Source organism: Sander lucioperca, chromosome 21 (assembly GCF_008315115.2).
Source record: "Sander lucioperca isolate FBNREF2018 chromosome 21, SLUC_FBN_1.2, whole genome shotgun sequence".
Lineage (NCBI taxonomy): Eukaryota > Metazoa > Chordata > Actinopteri > Perciformes > Percidae > Sander > Sander lucioperca.
Window position 1 is genome coordinate 28,486,208 of NC_050193.1, and position 10,711 is coordinate 28,496,918.

The 10,711-nt window shown below is 41.2% G+C and overlaps 1 protein-coding gene across 1 annotated transcript; it reads left to right on the forward strand.

The window, feature by feature from the left end:
• Positions 1 to 2,971: 2,971 nt before the first annotated feature.
• Positions 2,972 to 7,884, forward strand: LOC116065474 (retinal cone rhodopsin-sensitive cGMP 3',5'-cyclic phosphodiesterase subunit gamma-like). Its single transcript, XM_031321027.2, has 3 exons — positions 2,972 to 3,163; positions 4,435 to 4,592; positions 6,949 to 7,884. Exons 2-3 carry the CDS (start codon positions 4,450 to 4,452, stop codon positions 7,064 to 7,066), a joined length of 261 nt encoding a protein of 86 aa, XP_031176887.1. The 5' UTR covers positions 2,972 to 3,163; positions 4,435 to 4,449; the 3' UTR covers positions 7,067 to 7,884.
• The last annotated feature ends 2,827 nt before the right edge of the window (positions 7,885 to 10,711 follow it).

A 10,711-nucleotide genomic window follows, 5' to 3' on the forward strand; every position in this document is an offset into this window, starting at 1 on the left:
TTGCCTGTGATGCCGAACATGTCTCTCTCTCACTCACACACACACACACACACACACACACACACACACAGTGCAGCTGCATCATATTGCTGCCCCAGTGCTATTTTTCAATACTGAGTCCAACTTAATGTAATTAGTGGCCTTTAGTATTAGGATGTTGTATGCAGACATAATAAGTGCGGGCTCCATGTTTAACATATGGATTTATAATCCAGACATGTCAACACAGCACGAGGTTGCTGCACAATTCAGTCCAGTTCTTTGTGATAAATGAGAGGTATTTTGCTTATTATCTGCCTGCAAAGTATAAAGAAGCCACATATTAACAAGCTATAGTGAGTTAACTGTATACAGCAGCATTTCTGGAATGTATCCAAAAACGTTTCCAGCATACTGGATTTGTGATGTGATAACATTGATGAAACAGGCCTTGTGCTCGCTGTTCCCAGCATATAGCCTGATAATCCAGAGTTTACTTCACATGGACTGCGTTGTTAAAGAGGACAGGTATTTCCCATTCTAGCCCACGTACTGTTAAAGAGGCTTAGTCATATTGTCCTGTCCTTAACCTCAGCTGATCAGTGTGCAGCATATGATCGACCATCAACCCCAAACCAATATATAGTTATGAAATGATAACGTACATAACTTGGTTGCTTTTGCAACATAAATGTAGGTTTTCAAAAAGTTTAATAGTACATTCATCTTTCTCTACATTCTAAAAACTACCTTACTTCTATCATTATTCTAAAAACCTAGATAACTCTAATCACCATTTAGTGCCCCTTACTTCCATTATCACTTGAATTAATCAGTTGGAGAGAATATTAGGGGTGGGAGAAAAAAATTGATATAGCATAGTATTGCGATATTTTCCGTGAGAATACTGTATCGATACATGGACACCAAGTATCGATGTTTTATTATATAAATTGCACACTTTTTTGTACAATCCAATAAAGTGAGATGAACAACCAGAGAAATGTATCTTTTTAGCTAAAACAGATGCTTGGGGACATGATTTGAAGTTAGAGAAAAGGTAATAAATTGTAATATATCGCAGAATGTCGCAATATGGTGATTTCCACCCCTAGAGAATATATGATAGATATTCAGTAACTATAATTACAGCCATTAAATATGTACTGTAGTTGGAATTACGCGTATTATGCCATATCATGGACATCATGCCTCTGGATAGCATTTCAGGGAGATTATTGCTAAACAAGTTGCCTTAGCCATGCTAAGACTGAAATACGTCTACTCGATTAAATTTGGCACAGACATTCATGAGCCCCGGAGGATTATTCCTAACTACTTTGGTAATCTTCAGACTTTTCCTCTAGTGCAACTATATGAGGATCACATTTGTGTTTAGTTTTTTTAGTGAAATATTTCGATAACTGTTGGATGGATTGCAACGAACTTTGGTCCGGATGAAATGTAATAACCTTGTTTATCCCCTGATTTATAGTGGAATCATTGGGTCATTTAGCAAATGTTAGCATGCTAACACGCCAAACAAACACGGCAAACATTATGCCTGTCAGCATCAGCATGTTAGCATGTGAACGTTAGCATTAAGCTTCAGGCACCGCTGTGGCTACAGCCTCACAGAGCCACTAGCACGGCTGTAGACTCATCCATTCATCTTTTGGCTCCAGTGTCATGTATAGCATATGTCTGTAGATTATTGTGAAGCTGTCGCCTTGGCTTCGTCTCACTTTAAAACATATAGAATATATCTAAAAAAAAAATGTATGAGATATGAATTCAAGATAGAATGCAAAGAAAGGGGAAGAACAAGAGGATGAAACAAGGAGTTTTCCCTGTATCTTTGTGAGTTGGTGAGTTTCCAAAAATTGATCATTTGAAGAATTTGGACTAAAAGGTCTGCTTACATAAATTTACATCAGTGCTCTGCGGTTGTATCATGGCTTTTTCTCAGTACTTGTCCTGCTTCCAAACAAACTAATCCAGAATCCTCCCTTTAGTTTAGATTTTCCACACAGAAACTTTCTATCATTATTTCACACTAGTTTAGATACTGATCAGGCAAGCTACATTTTTTATATTGTCTTACATTTTAAACCTTTGTCATTTGACTTCTCCTTAAATACTGAAAAAAAGGCTACTGTTCTATGAGGATTTTTATCCACCTTGTCCAAGGAAGAAGTAAATGATGTAAACTAGCTAGAGGCATGAAGTCGAAGGCAACTGGAGCAGCTATTTGTTCAGTTTGTTTGTTCTGTGTCCAGAAAGAAACGTTTGATTTAGTTATGTGACTGGTGTTAATCAGTTTAATCACTGCACCACTGGCCTGCCCACTTTGGCTGCATCTCCCTCCAAGCAACAGCCCCAAACCCGTGCTGTGACGCTCAGACACAAATAGTAATGTAAATACCAAGCAATTGGAAGGCATATTTGGAAAATGAGGTACACTTAAAGCTGAAAATCAATGAAAAAATTTGATGTTTGACCGTGTTTGACACCATGGTGGAGGGCCACTTTTTGGTATAACAATAACAGCACTTTCATCTCTACAGATGTCCGGCAGCTTGAGCTCTTTGGCCCAGAGCCAAAACCTGATTAAGGCAATGATTTATCAAAACACTATCTAAATATTAAGCACTTAAAATGTCCTCTAATTCACGATCAAACATGCAACTTTTATTGGAGAAAGAAGTTGATCGTATTGAGCTTCTTTTTGGTTTTTATCAAATTCAAAGTCACAAGAAACTACATTTAAATGTAATGGAATAAGAGTTTGTTCACAGCTGGCTCCAACACCCCCTACTTGAAAACAGCATCTCACATGGACCTGAAATGACCAGCAGGCCGTCTCCTCACAGCAAAGCTGAATGCAGGCGTGCTGAGGTTTAGAGGGATAAGCCCGATCAAATCCTTCCAGATTGATCTTTGACACAGTCTACCCAGTGGGTTGCACCGCCTCTCTGCCATGGCAGGTAAGGGGAGGGCGGCGGGCGGGGTATTGGGAACAAGGACAATTATAGTCAGGCAGGGGGAGGAGAAGAACTGGAAAGAAGAGGGTGAGGGGGATTAGAGGTGAAGATATAAAAGCACAACACAAACAACAAGCTTCACAAACAGAAGACAAGAAGCAGAGATCGGCGGTGGCCTCTTGGGATATCTGTGACAACAGGTAAGAACTTAATTGACTTTAAAAACCTACAGTCCACTTTAATTATGACAGCTTTAATAATGTTTCTATGGTAACGGTTACTACTTGTATGCTGGTTATAGATCAAACGAGTCAAGTCAGCTTTGAACTAGACAATGCAAGAATTCAGACGAGGATGACTTTCACGATAATGACGGCTTTAATGCAGATCTGCATTTGTGCATTGCGAGCTAAAAAAACTGAAAACGGATACATGGAACAGATTGAATGGATGAATGACAAGAGTTTGAACACGAGTGAAGAAGAAAAACTATTACAATTTCTACTTATCCTGTGCTAGCAATGTGGTTTGATGTTGCAAATTTAAATGGAGAAAAGGTGGTGAAAAAGCAAATCGCAGGTTGAAGTAAAGATGTAGTCAAGTATACAATATTTTAAAGAAAAGAAAGACATGAAACTGAAAAAAAGGAGAACAAGTCTGTGTATTTCCTTATGCCCGGTGTAAAGAGGATTGACTTTAGGGGCAAAAATCACAGCAACAGATGGCCGACATCATGTTCACAGCTTCACAGATCTCTACACATGAGAGCAGGAAAAAGAAGTGTGCTCGGGGGAGCCTTTGTAACCCACAGGCAATCTAGCTCTGTTGATGAAGGCGGCGCATATGTTGGATTAACGTAACATGCTAAAAGATTTCCACCTTTGTCAAATTGCCTTAACTGGATTACCACTGTTAGCAGTCAGAGGGAGGGAGGAGGGAGGGAGGGAGTGGCTGAGAAGTGGAGATCAGACCAGATACTGCTTAAGATCAAGTTGGAGATGAGGACAAGAGGTTAGCATGTCTGTGCACAGAAAACAACACCATGACATACATTGTTAGCGAAGCCTCCTTTGGTTAGCAAGAGACCCGTGTCAAACTTGACAGATATGAACAAAACACAAATGTATGACACAAGAATGCACTGGCGATGTGGATGTAATAGTTCAATTAATATCTTAAACATCAGCAGTTGAATGTTGAATACGTTGAAGAGCTAATGGAAAAGTCTGAGGTCATTGCACATGGCATCGCTGTTGCTCAAAAAGGGCTGTTAATCTGCTGTGGATCAGAGTGGGATTAGAGCTAATCTGGCTGTTTAAACTAATCTGCATAATCTCCACTGATTGGCATTGAGAGCTGGAAGGACACAGGATTAACAGAGGGCAGATGGAGAGAGAGAGAGAGATGGGGGGGGGGGAGAGGAAGAGGGAAACTGTGATCTCTGTATGATGACACTTGTTCCGTCTTTTAGAGACCCTCAGCAGAAATGAACGCCAACCCCCCTGCGGGAAGCGCCCTCGCCCCTACTGCATCAACGGGCCCAACCACACCCAAGAAGGGACCACCCAAGTTCAAGCAGAGGCAGACCCGTACATTCAAGAGCAAAGCCCCAAAGCCAGGCCAGAAAGGGTAAAAAAACTAAAACCTACATGTATTATACATGAATTTTTTTGTGTTTTTTTGTTTCACATTTTTATTGGGAATTGGGCACAGTTGATGTGCACAATACAGCACAACAAAAATGCATCATTTTCTGTTTTAAAGAAAATGTAAATACATGACAAATATTAAATAAAAAAAAGTACTCAGAGAATAAAACTGATCGAGTAGCTTAAATCAAACACTAGGGGGAGGTGATGTATAAATTAGATCATCTTAAATCAAGTAAAGTCTGATCAAAGTGTGGAAATCAATTCAACTCACAGTTCATCAGTTTTTAAACTTATCTCGTTCAAGTCTTACAGGAAAAGTAAGTTTCTCCATCACATAAATGTCATGAATAACCTCGAACCAATCCTCCTTGTCAGTCTATATCCACAATGTTCCACTTCCGGGATTGCTCTGTTGCCGCTGGAAATTCCTCTGGATGACACCGTTTTCAGCCGGACGTCCGTTACTTTCCGCTTTTGTTGTGTTGTAATTCTAACCTCCGGAGGACTATGGTTAACTGCTCCTCAGATCTCTGCAGGGTAAATCCAGACAGCTAGCTAGACTGTCTGTCCAATCTGAGTTTTCTGTTGCACGACTCAAACAACTTTTGAACGTACACATGTTCCACCAAAACAAGTTCCTTCCCGAGGCTATTTTGCAGAGGCACCGTGGCTCCGTCCGGAGCTTAGCGCCGCCCAAGACGATTGTGATTGGTTTAAAGAAATGCCAATAAACCAGAGCGCGTTTTTCTCCCATCCCAGAATGCTGTGTGGACTAGCCAGACCCTCCTTCGCAGCACTGTGGAGGAAGGTCTTGCAATGCGAGACTACTGTTGTTAGCCACGTTATTATACATATATAGTATATAGTATATATAGTCAGGGCATGAAATTGGCACCCGCCCACCCGCCAAATGCGGGTAACTTTTGTGATTGGCGGGTGAAACTGTCAATCTACCTGTGGGTAGCCAATGAGAATTGAGTGATTCAGACTCGTAACTATCGGTAAGCAGGGTACACGTTTTTTTACGGGCCTGGTCCAATCAGGGGCCCGCATCACTGGAAGACATTGATTGACAGCCGGGGCCCCCTATCGCATTTTCATTACTCACACAATCCCAGCCACTGACCAAGCGGGAGTGAGAACGGGTAAAATTAATTTCCTAGTTTCTGATATGAAGACGAGACGTGTGTGTGACTCGAACATCTAACATTTACCAACAAAACGTACAGCGAAAGACCGTCAAAACATTTCAGACCGTCCTGCCAACATGTAGACATTTTAACATCACTGTACGCTGTGACGTTTTTTCACTCTAAAGTCAGCGCTGCTATTTCAAATTGTCGGCTCTCTGCAGCGGGCGGGGCTGCTCCGTTTCCCCCGCGACTGACGCGCACACACAATCACACACAAACACACACACAGACACACACACACAGACACACACACACACACACACACACACACACACACACACACACACACACACACACGCACACACACACACACACACACACAAACGCACACAGTGGATGCAGGAAAAAACGCAGATGAGACGTACAGGATGACCTAAATTGAGGACAGCTACGTTATTGTAAGTGCAATGATAAGTTAAAGTCCAATAAGTACTTTATTAAACCGTATGAATGTGTGTCCCAGGCCAGGATAGGAAATTAACTAACAATGTAAAGATCAACAAGCCACTGACAATGACAGATATGTTCATATTTGATTCATCCAATAAATTATTTTGTGTCTTAAATCCACCAGCCTTTTTCATATTTTACCAACATTTGCAGCATCCTGAGCCTTTTTGGTAAGGTTCCTAGGAAATCTCAGCCCAGAGTAATAAATTAATAGTAATAAGTATTATTCTCCCCAAAACAAGTTTCCTTTTTATTTATTTTTTTATTTTTAATAACTATACAAAAAAAAATTTTGTGTTATGGTGCGCATTCACCAGTGTTTGGTTGTTGTTGTGGTGCGCGTAGGCTACTCCTGATTTTGTCAGTCATCTCATCTCTTATATGCAGTGGCGTAACGAGCCAACACCGGGCCCCTATGCAGGATTATCAAGGCGGGCCCCCCTACTACAGCACGTGATCACGGAGCAATTTCCACCAGTAGGCTACCATCAATAGGACAGGATAGGATCATAGAGACACAGCAATTCCTGTTTTTCACCTTTATGAGGCAAAAAAACAAAACTGGCTGGTAAAAAGTCCCTGTGGCAGGTGGATTAAAAAAGTTAACTTCATGCCCTGTATATAGTATATATATATAGTTTTAAATGCAAACTCACAAACTCACTCAGCGGTTTGTTTCCTCTCCTGCAGCTTTGGTGACGATATCCCCGGCATGGAGGGTCTTGGCACAGACATCACAGTGGTGTGCCCATGGGAAGCCTTCGGCGACATGGAGCTCAGCGACTTGGCCAAATACGGCATCATCTAGCCTGCTGCCTTCCTCGCCTGCCTGCACCTCTCCTCTGTGTAATCCTCTCTGCCTGGCCTTCTCTTCGTCCCGGCTCGGCACGCCATGATAAGGCTGCCAGCAAATCCCCCTAACGCCCTCTCGTCTATCTACCTCATGCTTCACTCCACTAAGTGGATGGAAAGCATAATAATGTTATTTTTATATTATTATACAATACTGTTTATACTATATATACTTGAGATGAGAAGACGAGAAAAAGAACTCCATGTACCTTATTCCCTTACCTTTCATCCATCTATAATAGTCTTCTCCTGACTCCCCCTCTCCCCCTCTCCCCCCCACCCACCCCACCCCCCCGGCGCTCATAACCCACAGCAAGCAAAACACTAGTTATGTAGTCATAACTAGAGCTTGTATTTGCTTCTAGCTGTCTATTAAAATGTAAATATTTTGCTCTCAGCGTTAAAACCTTTTTACCTTGTCTTCCATCCTACCTTTTGTACTTCCTCCCGCTTTTATTTTGCATTTGTATTTTCTACTCCTTGTGCGCAAGGTTACTGTGAACACCAAGGGATGCAAGGAGAGCGTGCGATATATATATATATATATATATGCTGTAATGGTGAAAACTACAATGCACTTTCACGTGACTACGGAGGATAAACTCCCTTTTATCCCATCTCTCTCTCCTTGCTGCTATCTGAACCCAGGTCCCTCCTGAGAGAAAACAAAGGCATATATTACGTATGTTTTGTGTTGCAAGCACACTACCACAGATCATGTACTGTGAACTGGTATGTCCTGATAGCTGCAGTAAAATGTGTATATTTGAAGTACTCATGTTATCCATCTCTTTTTCTTTCTTTCTGGGATACTCAATAAAAGATGAAAAAAGTATGGCTGGTTTGAAATGAATCACATTTAAAAAAAACAACATGCCAAACAAATCCTGACTTCATAGCCCTATAAAACAAGGACCTCGGATGAGAAACAAAGTAACAGTACTCGCCCAACATTTCCCGACAGTCCTCTAACTCAATGTAATGACATTTCCTTCTGTGTCTTAACTACAATGCTGTCTGAGTACATCTAATAATAATTACCGCTCATTTTAAGGCTTCCGGACATCAACACACTCCCACGAGGCTCTTTGTTGGAAAAGGAAAACAAATCATGATATTAACAAGAAACTGTGTTCTTTCTCTTCTCACAAGGAAAATAAATGATCTGGTAAATAAATCAAACCCCGTATGATATTCAAACAGTGAGTCCTAGGGCTTATAATGTTATGTTTCTCTGTTATAGTCTAGATATGTTATATAGAATAATATACGCCTTTTCCATGATGAACACCCTATACAGGATATACGCTGCATATTAACAAGAGTCTACAGCCACGCTAGCAGCATGTTAATATACTTCATATATCATGTTTATCATTGAATGCGATTAGCTTTCCAGATATTTAGTCATGAATCAGTATTGGACAAATTTAAATGTTGACCTGATGATGGAGCTAGATGCCCCTAGAGGCCCTTCAAACTTTTTAAAGGTCCCATGGCATGAAAACTTCACTTTGAGGTTTTTTAACATTAATATGAGTTCCCCCAGCCTGCCTATGGTCCCCCAGTGGCTAGAAATGGTGATAGGTGTAAACCGAGCCCTGGGGTATCCTGCTCTGCCTTTGAGAAAATGAAAGCCCAGATGGGCCGATCTGGAATCTTCTTCACTGTGCTACATATATGTTTAACATTAAATATGATGTATAAATATATGCATGAATGTCAATGATTATTATTTTAATAGCTTAGTATTGTATGTACCATCAAATGGTATGTGTAAAGACTTCAGGCCGTCCTACACGTTATTGTAGGCCCAGTTTAATATGCAACTCAATTTAATACAATATGTGGTGGGTCCCTGCTCCGTCTCTCTTTCAGCTAAGGGGTCCCTGGCCCAAAAAACGCTGAAGAGGCACTAGAGGCAAAGTCAGGGGATCACCAAAGTCAGTAGGATTAATTCAATGTTTGTTCAAAATTCATTAGCAATTTATCGAATAGTTGTTGAGATACATCAGTGGTGGACCGACAGACTGGCCAACTGACTGACAGACGCAGAACGGCATCGCCATCCGTAAACTAATGCCGCTAGTGTGGCTAAAAAGGCCCAAAACAGAAATTGGTTTGAAAAGTTACGATATTTCAACTTTCTTTGCCCAGAGGCCATTTTTGCAAAATGACAGGATGGCCATGGGCCAGTTAATAAACAAACATTAATAGTATTTAACAGATACATTGAATACGCTTTAAAAGGCCCATAACACATCTCTCTTTGAAATTCTTTATTTTATTTTTTTTTATTAACTGAGATTAGTTCGCAGGTGCGTTCCTAGGACTTGAGGACTTTCAGGGTTTAGCCCAACCGCTTTTTGATAAACAAGCTCTATTTTCATGATTTGTTTATGCATTCTGGAAGCTTATTTTTATCAAAGTATGTTTGTACAAAAAGAAATCCCAAAAATAAACATATTTTCATTGTGAATTAGAAAATGGTCCCCGGGCCCTATCAAATCTGGCCTACTGTCTTAAACTGTAAAATTCACCACAGAAACACATTCTGCCAACATCCTTTAACACTGTTGTCCGTCAACAACTTTTTGTCAGACACTAGGGTTGCTATGGTTCGTCTTTCAAAATAATGACCTGCTATCAGCACTGAGTGACTGATAATCTCAACACAAATGGTTCACTTCTTCTCATTCCAGCCCAACCTTAAGCCAGTGACAGGGATTTGTGTGGGAAAATAAATGATTGGCATGCTTAAATTCCTCCAGTATTAAGGGATACAGCAGGGAGACTTTAAGTTTGAACTATTCAGTAGATATATTAGACATTAATGTTGTTACCTACCACACACACACACACACACACACACACACACACACACAAAGTGTTTTAAGCCCCCGATGTCGTCTTCCAGGCAGCGCTACCTGGAAGGCACTAGGATTAGGCAATGGTTAAGGTTAGGGTTATGGTTAGGTGCCTTGAAGTCGACGGTCGCAGCGCTGTCTTGAAGTTAAGGTTAAGGTTAGGTGAAGTCAACGTTGGGGGCTTAAAACACCATCGAGCCACACACACACACACACACACACACACACACACACACACACATACGCTCTGCTCCCGCAGCAAACACACTTGATGAAGACAAAGCTGTTTTTTGCACACTAGAGTGACTTTACAGTTGAAGAGTGACTTAAGGTTCAAGCGAACACACCCTGTAAACTCTGTGCTTGTACAGGCATGAGTTGATGCGTTACGTATGGGCTTGTAAAAGACAACGGTTGAAAGCACTCCCACAACTCTATTCTTGACGCAACTCCCCCTGCGGCTAACTTGCCGATTCCAAATGTTGTTGCTGTGATTTAAGGGTAACCAAGGTGATGGCCGGTCCTGTTCTGTATCCCGATGAGACTGAGGTGACTCAGTTGGACTCTCACCTTAACTCCCTTACAAAAACAAGCTCAACACACTCCTGTTACTCCACATAAAGTGCACAGTTATCAGGTCAAGGGATGCAAATTCCTTTGGGAAATGGGTTCATCACTAGGGAGGGGTGAACTCTCTCTCCCTCCCTGTGTGTGTGTGTGTGTGTGTGTGTGTG

Excerpts from the sequence above, each read along its gene's own strand:
- LOC116065474 (XM_031321027.2), top strand. The coding sequence starts at position 4,450 with ATGAACGCCAACCCCCCTGCGGGAAGCGCCCTCGCCCCTACTGCATCA. Across the intron at positions 4,593-6,948 it reads CCAAAGCCAGGCCAGAAAGG|CTTTGGTGACGATATCCCCG; the intron begins GTAAAAAAACTA and ends CCTCTCCTGCAG.